The sequence below is a fragment of the Xenopus laevis genome, chromosome 4L, assembly GCF_017654675.1.
Source record: "Xenopus laevis strain J_2021 chromosome 4L, Xenopus_laevis_v10.1, whole genome shotgun sequence".
Taxonomy (NCBI): Eukaryota; Metazoa; Chordata; class Amphibia; order Anura; family Pipidae; genus Xenopus; species Xenopus laevis.
The window spans coordinates 51,680,066-51,707,046 of record NC_054377.1 but is presented as its reverse complement, the minus strand read 5'-3'; the positions used below and the strand labels follow the sequence as shown (position 1 = coordinate 51,707,046).

General features: G+C 40.6%; 1 protein-coding gene across 4 annotated transcripts in view; it reads right to left on the bottom strand.

The window, feature by feature from the left end:
- Nucleotides 1-75: 75 nt before the first annotated feature.
- The window catches only part of cdh15.L (cadherin 15 L homeolog), a 51,148-nt gene continuing 24,242 nt past the window's right edge, over nucleotides 76-26,981 (bottom strand). For 3 of the 4 annotated variants that reach the window (XM_041590164.1, XM_041590165.1, XM_041590163.1), the window contains exons 2-13: nucleotides 10,167-10,337; nucleotides 8,534-8,689; nucleotides 7,918-8,062; nucleotides 7,671-7,831; nucleotides 7,422-7,547; nucleotides 6,859-7,044; nucleotides 5,291-5,544; nucleotides 4,154-4,296; nucleotides 3,755-3,994; nucleotides 2,519-2,758; nucleotides 1,206-1,342; nucleotides 76-552 (exon numbers count right to left, since the gene is read on the bottom strand). In XM_041590164.1, the coding sequence (XP_041446098.1) occupies nucleotides 76-552; nucleotides 1,206-1,342; nucleotides 2,519-2,758; nucleotides 3,755-3,994; nucleotides 4,154-4,296; nucleotides 5,291-5,544; nucleotides 6,859-7,044; nucleotides 7,422-7,547; nucleotides 7,671-7,831; nucleotides 7,918-8,062; nucleotides 8,534-8,689; nucleotides 10,167-10,325 (2,424 nt within the window). In that variant the 5' untranslated portion in view covers nucleotides 10,326-10,337. The remainder of the gene's footprint in view (nucleotides 553-1,205; nucleotides 1,343-2,518; nucleotides 2,759-3,754; nucleotides 3,995-4,153; nucleotides 4,297-5,290; nucleotides 5,545-6,858; nucleotides 7,045-7,421; nucleotides 7,548-7,670; nucleotides 7,832-7,917; nucleotides 8,063-8,533; nucleotides 8,690-10,166; nucleotides 10,338-26,981) is intronic. The other variant, XM_018241500.2, reaches the window with a different exon arrangement.

Here is a 26,981-nt window from a genome sequence, read left to right as displayed (position 1 = left end):
TTTTTTTTACCGGTCATCAAAGTGTTAAATTACCCACAAATCATCTGTGTTAAGGCTGAACATGTGACAGTCTGATTATAGCAGTCTCTTCTGGATTCTAGGAGGCTCATTGGTGGCCATACATGTCTGCCAGCCGGCGGAATCGCGGCCCCCATTCATGCAAATAGTCATATTCCTGGTCACTGTCATCTTCACTGGACAAAATGGAGCTGAGAGTTCCAGCCACCGATCCCTCCCCTTCATAGTCATAAATGAGAGCTGTGTCGTATGGGGGAGCACTCGGGTCTGAGTCAGCAGCTTGCAGTCCCTGTAGAGATATATGAAGAACGTGCTGTTATTATGGCCTGGAGACATGAGTATAATTGTTAAGGTAGGAGAGACACTTACATCCTGTATAAAGTCTGCTATATCTGAAGGGCGATCAGTTGGTCTGCGTGGGTAGCGAGGTAAAGTCTGGTTGTAGGGGGTATCCCTGCGGATTGGTGGTTTCAGCCTGGGGGAAGGAGGAACTGACAACCCAGGGTTCCTAAGCCGCATCATGTCATAACCATCCTTTAGGGGTTAAAAAAAACAGCTGGTTCAACATTATGTTTTCCCTACATCATGATCTAAGAGGCAGGTTTATCAAGGGGCAAATTTTGAATACTTTGAAATTGGAATTCAAAAAGACCAACTGCAATTAAATTGAAGTTTTTTTTGGTCGAATAGGTCCATTTTGCGATCAAATTCGAATCATACGAATCAAAGTAACCCCCCCCCCTAAAAAAAACAGCAGGTTTTAGATGGCGAATGGTCGAAGTCGAATTTTTAAAGAGACAGTACATTTTTTTTCAAATTCAAATCGAATTTGGACTATCCCCTAGTCGAAGTATACAAAAATTTGAATTTTTTTCATTCGAATTTTCACTCCGACCTTTGATAAATCGGCCCCTAAATGTTTGTTGTCTAACTGTGTAGTGACACACTTGTTCTTCTGTACCACAATGATGATGTTAATAATAATGACAATGATAATGATAATAATAATGTCAGTGGAGCCCTTGGGCTGACTGTGGACTGTAATACCATATCTCACATGCAGTTCTACATCCCCGATCCAAATACTGAAATAAACTGAAACTGAAAAGGGCTGAATTGGTCTTTTAGAGCTGAGGCAATGAAGGAGCAAGTCCAGCATTTATAGCAACAGCCCACACAAACCATACCTGATCTTCTTCTCCTCCACCTTGCTCATCGTAGTTAAAAATATTATCTCTGACATCATCCTCAGAGTCAGCGAGTAGGCCCTTGTGTACATGGCCGGGCCGGGAGCAGCGGAACAGGAGCAGTAACAGAACCAACACTGAGACAAGGAGCAAGATATACACATACATTATATATATATTGGTTTAAAGGCACAACAACACAAACAGTACTCACATTCAAGTGCTATTTAAAAAATAGGTATTTTAGTTGCTTATGCATCTGATGCAGTCATATGGTAGATTCACGTAGAACGAGCAACATGATCAGTTCTGCACACTTTTGTATATCTGTTCATGTTAAGGTTCTCTACTGAGATAAAATATCTTGAGTGGGTAGTTTATTCATACCTTTAACTCTTCTATTTGGCTGGGTGGGTGGGTAGGGTAGTAGTAAGGTCACATTTTTAGTGGCAGGGCAGACTGAGCTTCAGTATTTGGTACAGATCTCACCAGTCTTCATTTATAAACAGTAGGCAAGTTTGCACCGGGGCAGTAACCCATGGCAACTAATCAGATGATTGCTTCCAGTGCTCAACCTGAAGCTGGCTGACAAAAGCTAATGACTGATTGGTTGCTATGGGTGCAAATTTGACAACTGTTTATAAATGAGCCCCAATGTGTTTGTACAGGAAATATACCTAGCACTAGTTAATTATTAATCTTCATAGAATTGTTAGCCTATTTCCAAAAGCTGCAAATTTTATATGTGTCCAAAATGGAGCTTCAGGCAGCAGAAGCCACCGTGTTTCTATGTTTTTCATGAATCAGGTCCTCGACCCACCTTTAATAATAGAACAAGAACTTGTTATACTGATAACAAGGTTATAGATATATGAAACATGGCAGTCAGGGGCTTAATTATAGAGGAAGCAGACCCTGCAGCTGCAGGGGGGCCCAGGAGGTATAGGGGCCCCATGAGGCCCAAATTTATATATTCAATAAATATTGGTAAAACTAGTCAACTTCTAAACATTTTGGGGGCCTGAAAAATAATTTTGCTGTGGGGCCCAGTAATATGTAGTTACACCACTGATGGCAGTTTTATTTATACTGCTGTCTACTCATGTAATGTTTGAGAAGGGCCTTCTGATCTGATTCTTTCTGCAGCCTTTGTTATTGTAAGATCCCTGTTATAAATTATTTTAAAGTGCTTTGTAACTTGCTATATAAATAAATGATGATGATACTTTGGAGCGGCAACCGCTTTTGGGGAATTTGTGTTTTAGAGAACGTTCTAGTAAATGGAATCCGTGTGATATTAATGCTGCACTTACCCAACAGGAGGGCGATGCTGCTCATGATGATGATGAGAGCGGTGAGGCTTATTCCTGTTCCAGAGCCAAACAGAGCCACAGCATTACCCTTGCAGGTACCCAGAGCATCACACAGGCACACAGACACATTCAGGAACTGGACTTGAGCAAGAGGAGGGTTCCCTGAGTCAGACACCCAGAGGGGCAGTGTATAGACACCATCTTGCACATCTGCCATAAGCTGGAGTAACGCATGAGTATCTGAATAATGGAGATACAATACATAGTGCATGATTGGAAGTGGATTCTCAATCTCTAAACTACAATCCATTGTAGTATTAATAAATTAATAACATAGTAAATGTAAAGATTAAACCATTTTGGGGCTACCAGTTATTAGCTACACACATACTATACATGCCGGTTACAGTGTGTTTGGTGGTTATTGTGTTTACAGTCTCACAAATCTCACTGCTTTGTCAAAAGGGGTTGTTCACCTTTGCGATAACTATTAGTAAGATTGCAGAGAGGGATAGTCTGAAACAATTTGCAATTAGATTTCATTTTTTATTTGGTTTTTGAGTTATTTGGCTTTTTATTCAGCAGCTTTCCAGTTTGTAATTTCAGGAATCTGGTATCTAGGGTCCAAATTACCCTAGCAACCATGCATTGATTTGAATAAGAGACTGGAATATGAATATAGGAGAGGCCTGAATAGAAAGATCAGTAATAAAAAGTAGCAATAACAATAAATGTGTAGCCTTACAGAGTATCTGTTTTTTATATGGGGCCATTAGAAAGCTGGAAAGAGTCAGAAGAAGAAGGAAAATAATTTAAAAAACTAAAAAAAAAAATATAATGAAGACCAATTGAAAAGCTGCTTAGAATGAGCCATTCTAGAACATACTAAAAGATAAAGTTAAACCACCCCCTTAATAATAGGGATGCACCGAATCCAGGATTCGGTTCGGGATTCTGCTTTTTTCAGCAGGATTCTGATTCGGCCAAATCCTTCTGCCCAGCCTAACTGAATCCTAATCTTAATTTGTATATGCAAATTAGGAGCGGGAGGGAAATCACGTGACTTTTTGCCACAAAACAAGGAATTAAAATATGTTTTCCTCTTCCCACCCGTAATTTGCATATGCAAATTCGGATTCGCTTTGGTATTCGGCCGAATCTTTCCTTAAAGGATTTGGGGGTTCGGCCGAATCCAAATTAGTGGATTCGGTGCATCCCTACTTAATAAACACTTACCATTGACAGGGCTTAGACTCCAGTTACTTGTCAGCTCTGTGAATGATGGGTCCAGCTGAAAGTGGAATGGATGGGCTTGTGGGGGCAAATCCTCATCAGTGGCACTCAGTAGCAGCATCCCGTTGCCTTGTTGGGAATTCTTGCACAAATCACCAGAGTGTGACAGGAGGACGGGGGCCTGATCATTTACTTCCTGCACTTCCACAGACAGTGTCCCAGTAGAACTCAGTGGGGGGACAGCTGCAAATAAACCCAGTTTGTAACATTTGCACCAAAAGAACATAGCACAGAATAAAAGCTTATTGCCGATTGGTTGTGCTGGGCTACTGCACTGAGCAACCATGTTACCTAATGGGGATGAGAGCTAAATGCACTATCCCAGAATCATAGCAAAGTTACCATTGTCAGTTGCAGCAATCAGAGCCGTGTACCATCCCCGCTGTAGGAAAGGAGACTTTCTGTCTAGTAAGTATCTTGCACGGAGCTGCCCAGAATTTTCATCCAGACTTAACCAATTTGCGGGATCAGACACAAGAGAATATCTGCCAAGGAAATAACCAACCTCGGTCAGTTGCCTACAACCAGTAGCAAACATTTATAAAACTGTATTTAAGCCTTAATGTATCAGTTTCTTATTAAAGATTTTACAGACTCCCACCGTCCATCTTCCTGCTTAAAATATAAATGAAAATACATAAGAGCATAACAATATTGGTAACATCTAGTGCACAACTGCCCCCTTGTGGCTACTCCCCAGGGTAAAACATGAGTTACTCAAGACTCCTTATACCCAGTCTGGACCGTTACAGTGAAACTGGTGGGAGTCAGAAGTTTTTGCATAAACAATGCCTTTTCGCTGACAATTTACAGTATTTTATTTCAAAATGAATACAGGTATGGGATCCTTTATCCGGAAACACTGTATCCAGAAAGCTCCGAATTACAGAATGGCTCCATTTTATCCAAATAATCCAAATTTTTAAAAACGATTTCCTTTTCTGTAATAATAAAACAGAACTTTTTACTTGATACCAACTAAGATATAATTAATCCTTACTGGAGGCAAAACCAGCCTTTTGGGTTTATTTAATGTTTACATGATCCAAATTAACGATAGGTCCATTATCCGGAAAACCCCAGGTCCTGAGCATTCTGGATAACAGGTCCCATAGCTGTACACATAAATACTTGCCATGGCTCACTAAGTCACTTCTGGAATTTATCAAGGGGATTAAACTAGTACATCTTATACTGGTGCAGCATCTCCATTTTGGATCCTACAATGAACCCCTGGAATTGGCGCAACTTCAATTGTTTGTAAATAATCCCCTCATATGTGATAAACGATACTAACGGGCCTATTTATCAAGCTGTTTAAAAAACGAGGGGCAAAAAGACCAGTAAATGCTGCCTGCTAATTGCTTGCTACATATTTTCCATAATGTGAAATATAAGAATATGTTTCCTGGTAATTTGAATCTCTTGATATATTGATAAACTGGGAATTTCACAGGTGTGCACACACACGGCTCTCACCTGATCTTTTGTGTTAGCTTGTTATCTGGATCAACTGCTGTATATACAGTGATCTCACTCCCTGCAGCCAGCCTCTCTTTCACTCTCACCACCTTGGGGTTCTCCAAGAAAACTGGAGGCTCATTTAGGTTTTTCACAGTGATGTTCACTTGGGTTTGGGAGCGAGTAGGACGGGGAGCTGAGGGGCTGAGCTTGGCCTCGTTCTCGGCTGATATTGTCAACTGATAGAATTCTTGCTCCTCATGGTCCAGAGGCTGAAAGCAGAGGGGAGTTTGGAAGAAGTTAGTGGCAGGAAGGTTTATACTTCAAAAAAAATCCCACATGCATGCTTATAAGATAAAAATATTGTTTTATTAAATCATTTTAAAATATCAAATACTCCCCACGTGGAGCCTAACGCATTTCATGCTTACCTAGCACTTAGACATAGGCCATCTCTGATGCTTAAATGTTATGTGATATTCAATTTATTGATGATCGGCTGAGAACATTTCCAACCTGCACATAACCCTAACCTTCTGCTGGCCAATCAGATCCTGAAGATCATCTAAATGTTTTAACCCATACTCAACCTGCTGCAGCAGTGATGTCACAAGTAGGCATGGTTAGAATGGTGATGTTACTGAAGCAAAGGGGGCAGGTCTGAGTGCATCATCCATGGAGAGGGACCTTGCATTAAAACTGATCTTCTACACAACCAAATGCCCCTCTACTATTCATATTCCAGTCTCTTATTCTAATCAATGCATGGTTGCTGGGTCATTTGCTGAAATTGCAAATTGGAGAGTTGCTCAATAAAAAGGGAAATAACTCAAAAACCACAAATAATAAAAAATTAAAACCAATGGCAGATTGTCTCAGAATATCCTTCTACACTACAGTAATGATGTGCCACGGGGCAGGTGGGTTTGGGCCAACCTTGCTGCTCCTCTTGCGGGTCGCGGGTGACTTTATTATTATTGACATGTATTTATATAGCGCCAACATATTGATTAGCACTGACTTTAGACTGTTGACAACCAGATTCCTGTTTTACAGGCTCACGTCTGCCCCACCCCTTTTGTGATTCCTATAAATGGAGGGGGAAGGTGGAAGTGGGCAGGTGCAGGTCCAGGCCGAGTGCGGGTCGAGTTTTTCTCAAACCACACATCACTATTCTACAGCACCATAAAAGTTAATCTAAAAGTGAACAACCCCTTTAAGTGTATCTGCCTGACCTGCAGGTAAACCTGTGGGGCCCTTGGGTTTCAGTATGACCCACCCATCACTAATTCATGTCCATGTTTTTAGAACATCAAATGTGAGAATGGCTGCTTTATCATTACAGAAAATGAATCATGTCGCATTATATGCTCTGTCCCTGAATTATTTAAATATGGTACCATTTTCCCTTTCAGTATCATGCAGACCTCTTCCATCTCTTTCCCCTGCTTTCTACTTTCTTCTGCATATAGTGGATTTAACACTCCCAAATTAAAAAGAATGGCTGGTGCATTTGCTTACTTTATCCACTAGGGGTGCTATGTCCCTTGGTAGTTTAGTTAAAACCTTTGTATGATTTCAGTTACCTTGATTAGAAACAATATTCCCTCATTTGTTTGTGGATCAGTCTGGATAGAAAACGCTTGTTTGGAATCTCCTTTGGTGATGAAGTAGCGCACCCTCCAGTTGACAGAGCCAGGGAGGTCTTTGTCTGTAACATTCACCCTCCCGATGCCCAAATTGCTTTTATTCTCTGGCACCTCCATGGAGAACTGAAAACAGAACAAACAATTCATAGATTAAGGTTTTTTTTTTACACCTAATACATTAATATGTTGAAAATTATTTACATAAAATGCACCCATATATACCTTATATTGATCTTTGAATGAAAAGATTAATAAAATGTGCCTGACCCATACCTGCATCAATAAATAGGCTTCAATAACTGTGCACAAAGCAATACACACTATTACAGCCCCTGACAAACAGCAATATGGAACCACTGAATAGTGAAGTTAAAAAGCCTTTACTGAGAACATATGACTATTGATCTTTGACAACTGCAATGTTTCTGGCCTGCTCCCGGCCCATTATCAAGCTAACAGCAATATGGAACTGCATAGAGGTTTATGGCTGATGTTTTTACCTCCTGCATAAATTCTGGAGGGTTGTCATTGATGTCCTCAATGATGATAATAGCTCTGGCAGTGCTGGTTAGCCCTTCCCCTATCATATCCGCCACTTGGACAGTTAAATTGTACGATCCAACTACCTGGAGAAGACAAGATGTTGCAAATAAGGAGCAAAGTTGTGCCACTCCATGGAGAAAATGACACAGTATCACAGATTCTTAAGGGCTTTTTACAATGACTGGCCACTTTATCAAGTGTTGTACCTCTCTATCCAGTCCTACTTGAACAGTTCTGATCTCCCCTGTATTCTGGTTTATACTGAACATTTCTGGAGCTTCCTGCTGGATTATGGAGTATCTAAGTTCAGCATTGTCTGTCCTTGGATCATCTGCATCAGTGGCTTCTACTTTGAGAACAAATGTACCTGGAATAAGAACATTTTACAATGTGTTACAGCTATTAGTCCCCTTCCTATCCAGCATTTAGGATTTTCTTGGATTTTGAGTTTACCTGGTATGGCTCCCTCCAGCAGACGCCCAGTAAACTCTTCTTGCACAAACACTGGACGATTGTCATTCTGATCCAAGACTACAATCTCTAACTTAGTGGGGTCCTCTAGCGTTGATCCTCCTTCGTCCACTGCAAATGCTTCAAGCTTGGTGGGGAAAAAAGAGGAAGAAACAGAAACAAAGTGTAACTTTCAAGATAGTGGAAGCCCAGCCTATTAGAAACCTTGTTCTATGTACCATTCAGTTTTAAATTCAGTTATGTCTCCCTATTACCCATACCATGTCTCAGTGGGGGGGTATAATATACAAACAGACTAAAGGGGTGTCATTTGTTCACATGGCATTATGTCCTTGGTGCTACTATTCAATTCAAACACATATCCGAATTCCATCAGTTATGATGTTAAGTTAAGATACCATAAAACACTTATGCTTCACTGCCCAACGTTCTTTTATCTTTATAAATGATACCCCTTAGCTGTGTGCCTTGATATTTCAACAGTATTGTTCTGTTGAGACAATCTTCCTGTAAATTCCAACAATCTGTTCGAGGTGTGTTGTAATGTTTATCAGACAATGAGCGATCGATGTATCATATCCAAATTCCTAGAGCATACCTTGAATCGCTCGATCTTCTCACGGTCCAGAACGGCATTGAGGTAAACCTCCCCTGTGTTTTTGTTGATAGTAAAGATTCCCCGAGGTTCTTCATCCACCCCTGGCCCTTTAATGCTGTATATGACACTGCCATGGTGCTGTTTGTCTGATTTCAGCTGAGGGATGAGTAGAAACATGTGTCAGCGCGTGAGGCTCCATAAAGGTAGCAACAAGAGCATTAGGGATGCACCGAATCCAGGATCCGTCTTTTTCAGCAGGATTTGGCCGAATCCTTCTGCCAGGCCGAACTGAACCCAAATCCTAATTTGCATATGCAAATTAGGGGTGGGAGGGAAATCTTCCAGACCCTAATTTGCTTATGTAAATTCGGATTCGGTTCGGTGTTTGCAAAGGATTCAGGCGAATCCAAAATAGCGGATTCTGTGCATTCCTAAAGAGCATACATATTGGGGCTACACCAAATTCTTTACATTTGTATTTTGCTAAAATGCAACAGTCAAGAGATTTGTCTGAATCGGAAACCGAATCAAAACCATTTTTTTAATATTTGAGACAAATCTGTAAAACTTTGTATCATCTGTAAAATAGTTTTTACCTTTAGTTGACCAGCGAGAAGGAGAATTGGGTGGTAGGTGTGAGCGGAAGGGAACGGGTATAAATAGATTTTGTGAGAGAATGACCAAAGAAATGTGGCAAAAGGTGAGTTTTCCCTTTGAGTTCCCATAGTGGAGCTTCAAGGGAGATGCTGCTAAATAAAGAAGGCTTTATTTGTTTAAAGGATTTTTTTAAAGACATTATTTCTTATTTAAAGGGGAACTATCGCGAAAATGACACTGAAATAATAAACTTTCTAAATACAATCAATTAAAAATTCTGCATTGTTTCTGAAATAATCAAGTTTATCTTCACTATTCCTCTCTCAGCATCTGTTTCTCTACATTCTGTCTTCATTCAGGGTGTCAGATATTCATTGACAGTAAGATACAATATATCTTATAGGGGGGGCTTCCTTTCCTAGCAGATGAATTAGAGCTCACTCAAGTAACTGATTCCAGTACAAACAAAATCTTAACAAAATAACCGCCTTTTGCACGAATCCTGCATGTAGACATGATGTCTTGTGATTTTAATAGAGTGACCTCTAATACATCTTCTAGGCAAAAGGAGACCCCCCCTATAAGATATATTGGATCTTACTGTCAATGAATATCTGACAATTGGATCTGTTAATGAATATCTGACACCCAGCTCCTGAATGAAGACAGAATGAAGAGAAACAGATGCTGAGAGAGGAATAGTGAAGATAAACTTGATTATTTCAGAAACAATGCAGAATTTTTAATTGATTGTATTTAGAAATTTTATAATATCAGTATGCTGAATATTTTATTGAATTTTCATTTTCACAATAGTTCCCGTTTAAATAAAAGTTTCAGCAAGTCATGTGACACAAGTTATATCACTAAGCATCAGTTATAGCTGATGACATCACTAAGCACCGTTTATTAGGATATTTATGACTCTTGTGTACTACATGACTAAGTATGTTCCAATCATTATTTGTTTAACCCTTTCTGTTTTGTCTCTGGGTGATGAAACAATCTCTTAACACTCTTAACATTAGTTACATACCTGTACGAGAAGCATAGGAATCCTCCTGAAGTTCTCAGGCACGCTAATTGGTGGAATCACCCAGGCTCTTTTAACCCGGTGTCCCTTGCCAGTCCCTCTGCCTCGCTGTCTCCAGGGAAAGAACACCGGGGTTTCTGGAGAATTCTCATCCCAAACCATTAAGCAATGCAACTGCAAGGAACACACAGAGGGAATAGTCAGCGAGGTTGTGTGTGAGGACTTGAGCAGCCTGCATGTTAATATAAAAAGCTGCCTATTCTAGCACCGTAAGGTTGGCCAATTTATACCCAAACTGACTCATTTGGAGTCTTTGGAGGAAAATAACCTGACTCATGAGTAGGTGCCTGGATTCCAAGGTGAAATGTGGTTCCATTTGGCTTATCATTGAATTGCGTGTAGTGTAAACAAAGTTTCTGCCCTTTATATTTGTAATGCTGAAAACATGAGAAATAATATTTGTAGAAAATAATTCAAATCAACTGGACTTGCTGTGTTTTTGCTTAAAGACGTTTCACCAGTCATCCGAATGGCTTTTTCTATTCAGAATAACTTGTAAAAAGATCTCTGGAATAAATACCCTGGAATGTTGCTCCAATCAGCATAATCTGTTTATCATAATCAGCAAGGATGTCATGAAGTTAGCTGTCGACTGTATTAGCAAGATCGGAGCTTTGAGGTGTTATTAAATATATTGGATAATATGGTCATATGCCGTTTTAGAGTGAGCAACGTGCTTGGGTCCAGAAGCACAAAGCAATTATTCAAAAAAACTAAATATGCACGTTATCTCACTTCAGGCATTTATTTGTGCAAATTCACCAAACTTGTAATAATTTTGTGTTAAATAAATATATTAATTACATAGTGCATGGCAGTGTCTTATCTGTGTCTCCAAACCTCATACAAGCCACACCCTCCTGGTGTTATTAAACCTTCCAGGGAGAGGAGCCATAACAGCAGACAATAGATGTTGCACCCCCTCCAACTCTATTCAAACTTGTTTTTTCAATTTTTACATATATGGCTTCTTTAACATCTCTTTTGGACCAGTCACTCTCCCGGTCTAGAATTTGGATTTGGCAGTCTTAATGTGTGTCCTTTTTCTTTTAGATGTAGGTCCTGACCAGAGGAGCTGACTCTTCTGTGCTGCGCCATACGCTATTGCAACTGCTGTTTGTTTTCTCCCACATACAAATCCTCACTGCCCTGCACTGCATACACAATGTTAGTCTTCTTGTGCTTTGGGGTTGGGTCTTTTGGGTGAACTAGTTGTGCCTCAATGTATTGCTGGGTATAATGCAGACAGTGGCATGGTGTTTATTAAAAATCCTTCTAAGTTTTTCTGACACCCCAGCAACATATGGGAGGACCAAGTTCTTTTGCCTGTCCTGTTTTCCACCTTCACCAGTAGTCTTGGTGTTATTGCTTCTCTTTCTACCAGTCTTAACAAAAGCCCAATCTGGATACCCACACATCTTAAAGGAGAAATTCACCCGTAACTAAATAAAAAACCCTACCCTACGTAAACCCCTCTCCCCCCGGTGAAATGCCCCTAACTTTTTACTTTTGGCGCTGATTCAGGGATCACAGTTTACCACAGCCACAGCTGAGACTGAGATCGGCGAAGCGGCTCATTCGCAGTTGGAGCAATTTACCGTTTTACTGCGCATGTGCCGAAATGGACGGAAATTGCCAAAACACCGGAAGAAGACACGAAGTCCCGGAAGATGGCTGCGGTGAACTGCGATCCCTGAATCTGCACTGCGGGGTAAGTAAAAGGTTAAGGGCAGCTAGGCTGGGGGGTTTACTTAGGGTGGGGGATAGGGTTTTTTTTTTAGTTATGGGTTGAATTCTCCTTTAAGAGCCTCACTCTTTCACCTTAGCCTCAGTGCTGGTGGGGATCTTGTCTGCTCTGTGATGTAGGGTTCGGATACCCCCAGTGTGTGATCTAGTGGATGGTGGGAGACAAACAGCAGGTACTGGTCTGTGTAAAAAGCCACAAAAAATACAGCAAATCTAGTTGCTTTGACTTATTTCTACAGATATACCATGACATGGATGAATGAGAATCTTCACAAATGAGTAATAATGCCCCCCCCACAAAAAAAGTAAAATATCTGAGAAATCAACCAGTCCTGCTTCAAAGAGCATTTTACTAGACTTAGAACCTACTAATAAGCCTTTATGTATAACATTTCAGAGCCCCTTGTCAGGAAAGGTATGTGCTGAAAATGCTGAAAACAGAATACATTTTATATTCAAGGATCAAAGCCAGACTTGTAATGATTATGATTATTATATAAACATGGGTGTATCCTGTGCATAGTGTCTCTACATTTACATAACTGCTGGACTGAAGAGACAAGGGGAATTACAGCACATTATGCCACCCTAGTGGGCATGTCTCAGGTTACTTGTGTTATTATGAATGGAAACTTGTGAGAACACCAGGGCCGTGCCAGTCACTCACTCCTCACTCAGATATATAACAGCACAGACCTGACACGTTTCACCACTGGGACCAAGTCTCTGCTAAGTGATATCTGATTAGACTTCTGACTGTTTGTGTCACACAGGCCTAATTAACCCTCAATCCTGAGTTGGTTTCTGATGAAACATGTGAAACATGATGAAACATGTTGCCTTGTAGTATCCATCTCCTTTTAGCAACAGGAAAAATATTCCCTATTCACAACTATTGCTTATCTTTGGTTTTTCTCTCCATAGACAGAAAGACATATAAAGCCATTCTGGCATTTAATGACATTTCTTACATTTAAAGCAGGGCTACAATAAGGCTGGATCAGGCCTCTAGAACACGGAGCAGAAGCTGGTGCTGGCTCTATTCTGGCAGGGGGCCTATAGAGTATTAATAATACATTGGTGACCAGAGGATTAAAAAAAACACACACAAAACACACACACACACACACATTGGTGTTCAGTGGAATTGAACTCGTGGCTTCAGGACTTCAACTTCATCTCCTTTTGTGACTTTGGGTCTTTTCGCCCCTTCAGAAATTAAATTTCGGCTGTTTTCATGACTTCGGGTGTTTTCGCCGCTTTGGGACTTTGGCTGGATGGCTTTTTCGCACTTCTGCATTTCGGCTGTTCAGGACTTTGGAAGGAGGAGGCACTGCTTTGGCACCGTTTCAAAAACATCAGCACTGCCAGGCCCCCCTTCAGGCCCGGTAAACTTGTACCCCCTGTGCACCCCTGATGGCGGCCCTGTATTCTACAGTAATTTTCAAGTAGTCCTTCACAGTCCCTCATCATCAATGGCATGTCTAATAAATGCAGGTTGAGGGGCTGCATAGATTTCAGACTATTTAAATGTGCCGTCCATGAATTTTCTACTAGTGTCCTAGATCTGGCTCAGAATCTGGTAACAAAAGGGGAGCCGTGAGCAGGTTTGGGAGTAGTTTGGGCAGATCAGGGATGTGGCCCAAATGTACATTCTGCTATGTTGGCATTTAACAATATGTGTCTGTGTTGTTCTAGCAAGGTCCCTTATTGCACATTGGAAATCGTAATTCTGTATTGTACAAGTGCTCCATGGCATAACAAGACGGCTCAGAGTCTCTCCTGTCTCCCAGTGTAATACACAGTTCTTGCTCTGCCTCATTACTCTCATTACTCTCATTACTCTCATTACTAGACAACAGTTGTTTAAATTAAGCAAGGATTGTTCTAGCAGAATACAATTCACAGCACTGATCCAGCTGCAAATCCGTTTCATCAAGGAAATCCAAGTTTACATGTTAAAGGGACAAGAGGACGAAAATTCATTGGGGAAGGTTTGTCCCAGGTCTAGTAACCCATAGCATGTCTTTCTAGAGATACACACAAATGCTCATATGACATAATCTGCATTCAAAATAAATATTGGTGAAACTGAATTTGCAATGAGAGAGCGTGCAAGATATATTTGTAAATGTTTCCATATCTTTATAGTATGTGAGCTATGTCAGCCTTTCAGGAGACTTCTTCATCGAGCCGCTGGTGCTAAAAATGTTACCACGAACCCCCGCCAATTCCATTGACAGATTTAGAAGATCCCTGAGCGGTGCTGTGTCAGTCTTATGAGTCCAGGCTGCTATTTCAGTGACTGGAGGTATTTATCACTCATATACAAATGAAAACCTCAAAGATTGCCATGGGGAAATACTAATATCACTCAGGCATCTGTATCCCATCGCTATACTTGCCCTTGGAGTTTGCCAAGTTTCATTTAGTGCCCCTTGATGTTTATATAAATAAGCTGCTGTGTAGCAATGGGGGCAGCCATTCAAAGGAGAAAACGCTCAGGTTACACAGCAGATAAGCTCTGTAGAACATAATGGTGTTATCTGTTATCCACTATTTAACCTGTGGCATATAGTCTTTTTTTCCAATTTCCTTCATTGCTACACAGCAGCTTGTTTATACGAACTATAGTATGATATTTCCATTACTTTAAAACACTTTCATTGTTTGGTGTTACTGTTCCTTTAACCGTAACACATTCTAGTGCAATCATTTAAAGGGATAGGTCACAGAGGGCATCATTGAGGAATTCTGCATGTGCACGTGTTGAGCAGGTTAAACTGTAGATTCCAGCGGGGCTAGGATTCTATACATTTTTGATATACATTAATAAGTCTTTTTAAATGTAATTGCAATTAAATGCTGCATTTGTCTGCCCCTTTCTGACAGTTGGTTCTGACTCTTGACACAATGTAGCAGAAGTCAACTTTCCTCTATTCACAACTCAATTTCCCCACAACGTCTTGCATGATTCATCACCGGTCTGGCTTTGGCTACATTGTTTCAGTAGTCAGAATCAGCAGTGCAATCAACAGCAGATCGGCACTGTTTGCAATAGCATTTACGTTAATTTACATATAAGTCTGAAACCGGTAAACATTTTATTAAATGTGCATTTGAAAGCTGCTAAGGATGATATTTTCTTTAAATAGGCAAATGTGTGTATGGCTTTACAAAACATAGTAACAAAGCAAGTGAGGGAATAGAGGGTTATGGGAGATAGCGAATAGTACAAGTTGATCCAGGGACGGGTCCCATTGCCATTTTGGAGTCAGGAAGGAAGTTTTCCCCTTCTGAGGCAAAAGGAGAGGCTTCAATGGGTTTTTTTTGCCTTCCTCTGGATCAACTGGCAGTTAAGCAGGTTAAAATACAGTTCAAAGTTTGAACTTGATGGACTCGTGTCTTTTTTCAACCTAAAGGTGGCCATAGACACACAGATCCGATCGTACGAATCGAGGATTCGTACGATTTTCTTATCGTGTGTGGCGTGTGCCAACATCTTTCGTCCGGCGGAGATTGGTCGATCGTTCAGGTTTGATTTTGACCCGACCGATCCCGCCGGAGCCCATGGCACATCGTAATCTGATCGTTCAGATTACCCCCGATATAGTCATGCCTGTTAATGGCATATCGGGGAAAGATCCGCTCGTTTGGCAACATCGCCAAACGAGCGGATCTTTGCATCTATGGCCACCTTAACTTACTATGTTACAACCTCTTAAAAATGGGATAAACTTAGAGCTGTAGATATAAAGGATTATAAACAGTTGTTTTTTTGTTACTGCTGTATTTTGCCAGTAGATAGCTGGAACAGCCCAGCAGTACTGATACACTGGGCACAGCGAATGTGCATTATGCAAATACTTGCCTGGATTAGAACATTTCACTCCTCGATGACCAGAGAGTCCGCAGCCATGGGCAGGTGTTAAAGTGGAGAGCAGTAATTGATTATCCAGCTGCCCTGAGTGGGAGGATTAAGTTGCACTGAGAGGTCCCCTGTGACCCAGAATGTACCAGCTGCTGCTCCTCCCCGCCCTCTATTCCCTTGGTATGGTCCTGTTACAGGAGTCACAGGAATTTACCTCATTCCAAACAAGAAAGGTTCTGAGGAATGCACTGCGCCAAATGGCTGAAGGGAGGGGGGTCGTTATTTATATAAACTGGTATTATTTGCACGGAATTCCATACACAACACACACTGCATTCTCACATCTGCCATTGGAACATGTTTATTTTATTGTGTTCTCTTTTGAAGGGAAGCTACTACCTTGGTAAACAATCATCTATACTTTTTACTTTGTGTAAATATTTATATTTGCCTTTGCAATGGTGGTTATTGTGCCTTTGGGACTTGACCGATCCCTGCCCCATCCATTGGAAGTGCCTGCGATATGGATCTCCATCAAATTCGGGAAATGGAACAGTCCTGTTTGCCACTAGCCTTACATCAGATTGTGAAGTCTCTGCCAATGATTTGTCTTTCTCAACTGCATCATTTCTCTACTAACTACATTAACACATATTCTCTCTTTGCATTATTCTTATGACAACATTAAGACGTAAATATTTTTTTCACCTAATGAGGTTGCTCCCCTGGATACAATAAAGGTGTTAATAGCTTGTATTTAATCATTTTCTTGCTGATACTGACTGGTCAGACTCAATGTCACAAACTTATAACCGTCCTCAACTCTTCTGTTGCTTTGCATTCCCCATACAAGAAGCCAGATGGCTAACATAACTGATACGTAGGGCTTAGCCAGCTAAATTACAAATTGGGTTCCTTGGTTTTTCCGCACCTTCTAACCACCCATCACCACTGTTTAGAAGTCCTGTAATCTTAAGGTGGCCATACACGGGCCGATAAAAGCTGCCGACAGACCGAGTCCGAGTATCGGGCCCCCCGACGGGCTTCCACGATCGAGATTTGGTCGAAAGTCTCAGCCGCATCTGTTCGTTGATGCGGTCCCACGATCCGACCGCCCATTCCCGTTCGTTAGGATCCGATCGTTGGGCCCTAGGGCCCACAATCGGATCAGCCCAATATTGCCCACCTCAAGGTGGGCATATCGGAGAGAGATCCGCTCGTTTGGCGACATCGCCAAACGAGCGGATCTCTTCGTGTATGGCCACCTTTAGACGTGCAGACAGCTGTTAAAAATCAACATGAATCTGAACCAGAAAGAAAGGAACTGCAGAGAAGAGCTAACGAGGTCGCACAGCCTTGTTAATAAATATAATTAGATTGTGTAACTTGGAAACCATGAAAGAAATAATTAATGCCTTAAAAAAAATTTTTTTGATGAGTGCAAATAATTCCATTCAAAATAAATTCATTGTGTCCACACTTTGATGTGTTGTCATTATTATCTCTTGTGATAAACAATTAGGAGTTAATAAAGTGCAATAGTGTAAGGGGTGCTAATTACATAAGCAACGGTTGGCATTCCATTAATCTGTAGAAGAAGGAATCACTCAATAAAACATAACATTTAATAGTTCATTTAAAATCAAAAGAGGGAATTAATGAAATATAAAAACACTTAAAAATATGATGTACCCCGATCTGGTTTCACAGTTGTAAGGATTGCAGTATATCTGAGTAATGAAAATACTGGTCAGCCTATATGCCCCAACTCATACTACTATTTAGAGTACTAGTCTTTTTAAGGCATTAATTATTCCTTTCATGGTTTCCAAGTTACACACACAATCAAATTATATTTATTAACAAGGCTGTGCAACCTCGTTAGCTCTTCTTTGCAGTTCCTTTCTTTCTGGTACAAATACATCTTAGCCAGCTAAACCATTCCATACAACTCTCTTGGCTTTCTATAACCTGCATAGAGAGTTAACAATATAGATATTGCTGGTACTAAGTACAATTTTGCAGGAGGGTATAATGGCCATCTCAGATGAAAGAAACCTTAGATTTGTCCTGCTTGCAGTATTATGTTTTTGTCATACAGTGCAATGTCTAATATGTAAGCCCAAGCTGCCCTCTATAGCTTATATCTACTCACCTTCCAAATATGCATACACATTTTAAACTAGTTCAGGAAAGCAGGAAAGATCAGCATATTGTAGGTAAGTCATGTATATACATTTGTTTTTTTAAATAATTAAAAATTGTGTTACTGGTCCTTTAACTTGTGAAATGCTAGTAATGAGGAAACGATGGTGATGTAGCATCAGAAACAGTTCTAGAACTGTCTCCAGAGTCACAAAATTGTGGTCATTAGCTTCCAGTGTCATTGTGGAGGTTACACAAACATTTGGAGTAATACAACCACTTGGTAGTTCAGGCAGGATAACACTAAAAAAACCTCTCACTTGGAAAATGTACTTGTAATGGTCTAAATCTGAATTTATGGTCTATATACCTGTATATATTCCCCTATGGAAATCTTTTACTTATTTAGACTTTCTTCAGTCTTCAGGTGCCTGTGTGTCCCTGCTATGTGGGAACACATACCATAAGTAGCAGACTGGCCTACAGTACAAAACATATTATAAGTAGCAGACTGGCCTACAGCAGAGAACATACCATACGTAGCAGACTGGCCTTCAGCAGAGAACATACCATGAGTAGCTGACTGGACTATAGTAAAGAACATACCATGAGTAGCAGACTGAACTACAGTACAAAACATACCATACGTAGCAGACTGGTCTAAAATAGAGAACATACCTTGAGTAGCTGACTGGACTATAGTAAAGAACATACCATGAGTAGCAGACTGACCTACAATACAGAACATACCATGAGTAGCAGACTGGCCTTCAGCAGAGAACATACCATGAATAGCTTACTGGACTATAGTAAAGAACATACCATGAGTAGCAGACTGAACTACAGTACAAAACATACCATACGTAGCAGACTGGCCTAAAATAGAGAACATACCTTGAGTAGCTGACTGGACTATAGTAAAGAACATACCATGAGTAGCAGACTGACCTACAATACAGAACACACCATGAGTAGCAGACTGGCCTTCAGCAGAGAACATACCATGAATAGCTTACTGGACTATAGTAAAGAACATACCATGAGTAGCAGACTAGATTACAGTACAAAACATACCATACGTAGCAGACTGACCTAAAATAGAGAACATACCTTGAGTAGCTGACTGGACTATAGTAAAGAACATACCATGAGTAGCAGACTGACCTACAATACAGAACATACCATGAGTAGCAGACTGGCCTTCAGCAGAGAACATACCATGAGTAGCTTACTGGACTATAGTAAAGAACATACCATGAGTAGCAGACTAGATTACAGTACAAAACATACCATATGTAGCAGACTGGCCTAAAATAGAGAACAGGGGTGCTTCGCCAATGAGGCGAGTTGAGGCTGTTGCCTCAGGCGGCAGCGCCCCACTAGGTACCAGGGGCAGCAGAAATGCTGCTCCTGGTACTTTAAGAGCGAATTTCTGGGGGGGGGGCAGCAGCAAGTGCTGCTGCCTCAGGCGGCGGAGGGGCCAGGATCGCCCCTGATAGAGAACATACCATGAGTAGCAGACTGGCCTACAGTACAGAACATACCATAAATAACAAACTACATTATAATATTTTGCATGCAATCTAGTTGGAACAAAGTATGTGGAATGGTCGGCCCTCCTGGGTATATCCCCATCATTATATAAATCATTGCTTTTTAACCAGTAGTCCTGCAGTTGTCATTGAATTACAACTCCCAGCATCCTCCACCAACCATTTCTTGGACTATCACTCTGATGAACACACTATTCACACCACTCACTAAACATAACAAGCACACTTTTTTTTTTATCTGAACCCGTAAGTACATATGACTGTGCATTTCACTCTACACGACACAGACACATATATATATATATACATAATGTACATATATATATATACATATATACACATATGAACAGAACCATGACGGGTTGGAGCAGCACAATGTCAGCACATCATACACAGTGTAATACTGGCACACCAGGAAGATTCATGTTTGATTGAACTGTACAAGTCAGGGTACCTCATTTCTTAGGCATTTTCTTGTCAATTTTCTTTGTCAACTTTTTATGATTGGGGGTGGCAGGGTGGTGGGCAGTGGGAATGTTATTAGTTGTGGGATGGTATTTTCCCAAGGCTGCTGCCAAGGAGTCTGGAATAGACTCAGTTCTGATATACAGTGCATAAGACGTGATGTATGAATGTCTGGGAATGTGCACAGCTTCTTAACATTACACAGAGCTGGCAGCACTCTGTAAATATTCTACATATGCAAATCTTCCAGTGCTCACTATTAAGCTCTGTGGTTAAAGGAGCAATATACACCTACAGTCAACAGCCCAGTAAATAGGTGTTAATAAGTCTTATAGTAGATGAGTAAACACCACTCATCCATCAATATAAGAAAAAATTCTAAATGATACAGGAGGTACTGACACAACTCCATTTAATGCTGACTCTAATGTGCCTCAAAGAGGAAAAATGTATTCTTCCTGTATAATGTAATGTCTCTGAAGTATAAATACCAGTACCCCTGTATTAAAAAACATTCCACCCTTTCTTCAAATGATCTATTGTACCTGCCAATACAACATTATAATAAAACCATAACATCTCCTTTCTTATCATTTAGAAGGAATGATCTCTTGTCCTCTTGAATGATCCACTGGTGAATATAGAAAAATGAAAACGTCTAATGTACCGTACTCTTCATATTTAAGCATAAAGATTTTTCTGCCTTAAAGGAGAACTAAAGCTTAACTAAAGAAGTAGACTAGAAATGTTGTACATTAAGTTTGGGGCTTCTGTACCTGCCCAAGGCAACCACAGCCCTTTAGCAGTAAAGATCTGTGCCTCCAAAGATGCCCCAGTAGCTCCCCATCTTCTTTTCTGTTGATTCACTGCACATGCGCTGTGCTGCTGTCACTTACTGAGCTTAGGGACTGACTCAAAATATACAGTACATATAGAATATGAATACAGATAATTACTACATGGCAAAACAGAAATGCAACTATCATCAGCTTTTTAATTTGCAGTGATCCCTGAGGTTAGCTGCTCAGAGCCCACTGAGCAAGTGAGTGTCACAGACACTTTCCAAGATGGTGACCCCCTGTGACAAGTTGAAAGACCTGGATCATTGCTGCTATTGAGAAGCTGAGACTTTAGGCTGGTGCAATAAGTTCATTATATAAAATATGTAATTTTTATTCATTTTTAAGGTTTAGTTCTCCTTTAATGGGATACTGTCATGGGAAAAAAAATCAAAATGAATCAGTTAATAGTGCTGCTCCAGCAGAATTCTGCACTGAAATCCATTTCTCAAAAGAGCAAATAGATTTGTTTATATTCAATTTTGAAATCTGACATGGGGCTAGACATATTGTCAATTTCCCAGCTGCCCCAGGTCATGTGACTTGTGCTCTGATAAACTTCAATCACTCTTTACTGCTGTACTGCAAGTTAGAGTGATATCACCCCTTCCCTTTTCCCCCCCAGCAGCCAAACAAAAGAACAATGGGAAGGTAACCAGATAGCAGCTCCCTAACACAAGATAACAGCTGCCTGGTAGATCTAAGAACAACACTCAATAGTAAAAACCCATGTCCCACTGAGACACATTCAGTTACATTGAGAAGGAAAAACAGCAGCCTGCCAGAAAGCATTTCTCTCCTAAAGTGCAGGCACAAGTCACATGACCAGGGGCAGCTGGGAAATTGACAAAATGTCTAGCCCCATGTCAGATTTCAAAATTGAATATAAAAAAATCTGTTTGCTCTTTTGAGAAATGGATTTCTGTGCAGAATTCTGCTGGAGCAGCACTATTAACTGATGCGTTTTGTAAAAAACATGTTTTCCGATGACAGGATCCCTTTAAGCACCTCTTTTCCAGTAATCCTATTGGCCAACCTAAATTCAAGACCCTCCAGCTTATTTTAATTAAAAGTATATAGAATATGCACATAAAGCGTGATCTAATCTTATACTTATTGCATCTCACTGTCAACAGAAGAAGAAATTGAAATCTTTAGTCACACTCTTTCTCACAGTGCTGTTAACTGTTAATCAGGCCTCTATAAAACTTGAATTATACTTGTACATGGCGAGACAAAAAGCCAACTTTTTTAGCTCTGTAAATATTTTTTTAAAACAATGTTGGAATATATTTCCAATATTTAGCCTGTTTGTTGGTTTCATGATGAACACATGGAGCACAATACGTATCCCTTTTATTTATAATTACTCATAATCTTACATAGGACTTTGGCTACACACAAGCTACTTGCAGGATATCTGACTATTTATTCCTCAGGATATTTGGCCAGGCAGAAGGATACCTTAATCTATTGGCAGAAGAGTGGGGACTACAGATCTGGGACAGCCAATAACCTAACACAAAACTGTTCATCATGGAAAACAATTACGGTACTAATTATATTATATATTATATTAACGGCTGTGCAAACCTTGTCGCCTGATGTTTTTCATAAACTCACATTTTGGAGTCTTTAAAGCTAATCCTACAGCTTCTACATTCACATTTCTGTCTGACTGTATTTATTCAAACCCTACAGAGAATAGAGTAACCTTGTTCTGCTCACCTTAACATAGTTTGCAGCATTTGAAACCAATTTCAAGGCAGACTCAAGGACATAGGAAATTTGTAAACGGATGAGAGCATGGAGGACACACTCTCACATTACACATACACAATTGTGATTATTACAATTACTCAGCCGTCATATTATCTGTTAATATGTTATAAATGGACCTGATGTAATTACGTTTTCCTTATTTATTATATGTATTTTTTACTTATTAACCTATAACCCTATTTCCAGTCTAAAACAGAAAATGATGTCTGGCTGTCAGGGGGTAACTGTTCCCAGCAAGTCACTATAAGCAGATCTATAAGATGGAACCCGGAACACACTACTGTGTGTGTATGGTGGCTGCCAATCCTGACTGATATTCATAAACTATAAATAATGGTTGGTTTGGGCAGGTTTGAAACTTGATCTGCAGATACACCAGGTTGACTTGCATTTGATGCATTGGCAGATAAACAAAAAACAGGAAAGTTGTGCTCACCACTAAATGTTAAACTATTAGGTGGGGGTGGAATGAGGCTGTGACCACAAAATTCATACAGCCAAATACAAGAGTCCTCTGCACTCAACATCAATATATTTAGGACATTGAGACATTTCGTACATTAGGCTACTATAAGGGGGTGGCACACGGGGAGATTAGTTGCCCATTGACAAATCTTCTCTACGCCGGGCGACTAATCTCCCCGAAATGCCTTCGTAATCTTGCTGGCGGGATGGCATACAAATCGCTTCGGATTTCCGAAGTCGCCTCATGAGGAAACGATTCGTATGCCATCCCGCCCATGATTCTTATTCTTGCCGGCGGGAAGGCATTCAGGAGATTAGATTGGGCGACTCATCTACCCGTCTGCCACCACCCTAAAATGCCTTACCCTTTAAACATAACAGGGATTGTTTGTCCATATATTGAAATATATTAAGAGATGAGCAACTATGTCAGTCATCCCTGTTCTGCCCAGTCCTGCACTTACTTTCATCTTACTTGTTAGGAATTAGCAGATAAGTAAATGAAGAGATCTTCGTGTCCTGCTTTTCTAATGATTTGTGTTCTTTGAAGGAACAATTAGAACAACAGAAAAGAAGCCCTTCAATTTGGCATGTGGTCTCTTCAGTCAGAGAGTGTGGGGGATCTCCCGTATATGGCCACTCTTAGCGACATCAAGGTGATATTATACCTTTAAAGACCTATTATATCATTAAGGACCTATTTTTACCAACGATGGCTTACTAATCATAGAATGAAGACATACTGGCAGTTAAACACTTGCCTGCAGTTTGTCAGTTTTATAATCTATGATATGACAAAAATACCCTGATAAATACAATTGAAAAAACAGGACAGGCCCTGATCAATATGTCTGCTTTGCTCAATTTAGAATAGCAAACAATGTGTCATGAAATCCTGCAAACAAAGCACTATAAAGTAAAAACAAAGGATACCTAACTCAGCAGAGACTGCCTAACTTGTACCTAAAGGTGGCCATACATGGGCCGATAAAAGCTGCCGACAGACCAAGTCGGCAGCTTATTGGCCCATGTATGGGGCCCCCCCCGACGGGCTTCCCCAATCGAAATCTCGATCGGACAAAAAATCCCGTTGGATCGCGGCCGCATCTGTTCGTTGATGCGGTCCCGCGATCCGACCCCCATTCCCATTGGTTAGGATCCTATTGTTGGGCCCTAGTGCCCAAGATCGGATCAGCCCGATATTGCCCACCTCAAGGTGGGCATATCGGAGAGAGATCCGCTCGTTTGGAGACATCGCCAAACGAGCGGATCTCTCCGTATATGGCCACTTTTAAAGGAATTCATAAACTCATAGAAAAAGAACTGGAGAGATCAAAATGTTTACTTTGGTATCATGGAGCAAGATCACCATCTGGTTGGTATTTTCCCAGCATGCCTAGTAAGAATTATGCTAGCTGCCAATGTTATTAAAAGGGCAGAAAATTAAAAATATAGGAAGGCCAGTATTTTTTCCAGAAAATGTAGAAACCCTATGTAGGAGCTCAGCAAAAGCCTCTGCTCATCTGTTGGCATTTTGTTGGTTAAAAGATTGAGATTCATTTTTAAAGTAAGACAAATTGTCTGGGATCTATTACTCAATATGCTAGGGGGAGCAATGATTTCTAGTTCAGCACATTTTCTCATGGATAATGCTTGTAATGCTCTTCTGTTGTTGGTCATACAAGACAACAAGTATTAGGTATTAGTATTAGGTATTAGTATTAGTAATCTTCTGTGCATCCTGTTTAATGTATATTGATAACTGAAACCTCACCCCCAACTACCAAATATTCTCAGTCTCACAAGTGGGTAGAGGATGTGGTTTCCAGCCCTTCTTCCAAAGGGGTATGCCAAAAATGTCCAGCTGTCAGCCTCTCATATTTATAAGACATGGATGGTAAATGGGTGTGGGGGGTCGGGCTGGAGTAAGTTGGGAAAAAATAAAACAAAAGCGAGGAGCCTGTTCTCATACATTTCTGAGATCCTTGTTGGCTATTCCTATACCTCAAATATAATAGCGGTGCATATGCTTCATTTAAGACTTACTATGATAAAATATAGGTAGGTTTCTAAAGTCTGGAAACCGGTTATCCAGAAATCTCTGAAATGTGGGCATGCCATTTGCCATAGTGTCCTGTGTAAACAAGCCATTTTCCATTTTAGGTGAAAGGGTTGCTGGGCATGTGTGAATACCATGAACAATAGTTCACCATGACTCAGTACAAGGGGCATCCTGCATGTAATAATAAGATATGTGGAACATTCTCCAATAATTCATCTGTGAGGGTTACTCACTAATAATCCATGGGCATATGCTGTGCACCTGCTTGACTGACAAGCTCAGTTTGATATGGGGCTGTTTATGGAGCTGAGGATCAATGTGCGGCCAGCCTCCGCTTGTCACATGCAGAAGAGATTCTTAGGGGTTGACATGTTTATAGGGGCATTAATGGGTAGGGCATAGAAGCCACTTTGGCCACCGGTATCACAGGGACATCTGGAGGAGAGAAATGACCCGAGATATATTTGTCAACAAATAAAAAAAAAAATATAAATTTTTATACCTCATGGGTATCATTCCTGCAGCTGGGGTTTTGCAGGTTGGACATCCCTGAATTACATAAATCCTCTCTATTGTATGACTGTATCTCAGAGTTCAGAGTGGAAAGGTCAGCTCCTAGTTATTCACAGACAAAAGTGTATGACATCCATCTCTCCCCATGTCTAAAAAGAGCCACATTGGGTCACAAACAAAGCATTCCTCACATTTCATGCCTGTCACACATTCCTCTTGACAGTGTGTGTGTATTTATTAGGGAGGCAGGATGGGTACTATGAGCTAAATATAATTCTTATACCTAGAAGTATTGCTGCTCACGGTCTTACTATGACCAACAGATCCTTCCCATGTACCTCACAGCCGAGGCTCAGTGCCCCTCCCGCTGCTATTCACAGATGAAGCATCTCACAGGTAACAGACTGGATGTGCCCTTGTATGTGCATAATATAGACACAAAGGAGTTAAAAGATACGGTATAATCCATTTGTGAGTCACCTTCCCAATGCCATATGCACTAGAGGATTCTGGGTGAGGATACTTCATTTAATAAATACATAGACGACATTTGTCTGCACTTACATCTCTAGATTTTCCACGGGAGGAAACATTGGGCGACTTTGGAAGATGAACCAGCGTCTATGTTTTTCCACTGGCAATTCTTTTTATTGCCAGTGGGAAAGCATTTTGGAAGATTTTTCACCTGTGATAGTGAAGATTTAACTGCAGGAGACAAATCTCCCCGATTTCCATCACCCTAAAGTAAAGGGGAGGTGAGTTCAGTGAACATAGGCCAATTTTCAAATTAGTGCTTTATAACAGCAAAAAAGTAGGGATGCAACGAATCCAACATTTTGAAATCAGCCGAACCCCCGAATCCTTCACGAAAGATTCGGCTGAATACCGAACAGAATCTGAATTTGAATAAGCAAATTAGGGGTGGGAAGGGGAAAACATTTTTACTTCCTTGTTTTGTGAGAAAAAGTCAAGTGCTTTCCCTCCTCACCCCTAATTTGCATATGCAAATTAGGATTTTATCAGGCTGGACAGAAGGATTCTGGCCGAATCTGAATCCTGCTGAAAAAGGCTGAATCCTGGCCGAATCTTGAACCGAATCCTGGATTCTGTGCATCCCTACAAAAAAGACACAATGGTGTCCATTTAAATGAATACCTGTCTCTGAGTATATGGAGGCAAGGAACTATATGCACAATTACTTAATCTCATATTTAACGATCAAATAACAATAATAAGTTTTGAGTTTCCAAATTACATATAGAGAAATACTGTAGGACTGCCAGTGTGTTGCCCCACCAACCCTTGTGCAAGGCACAA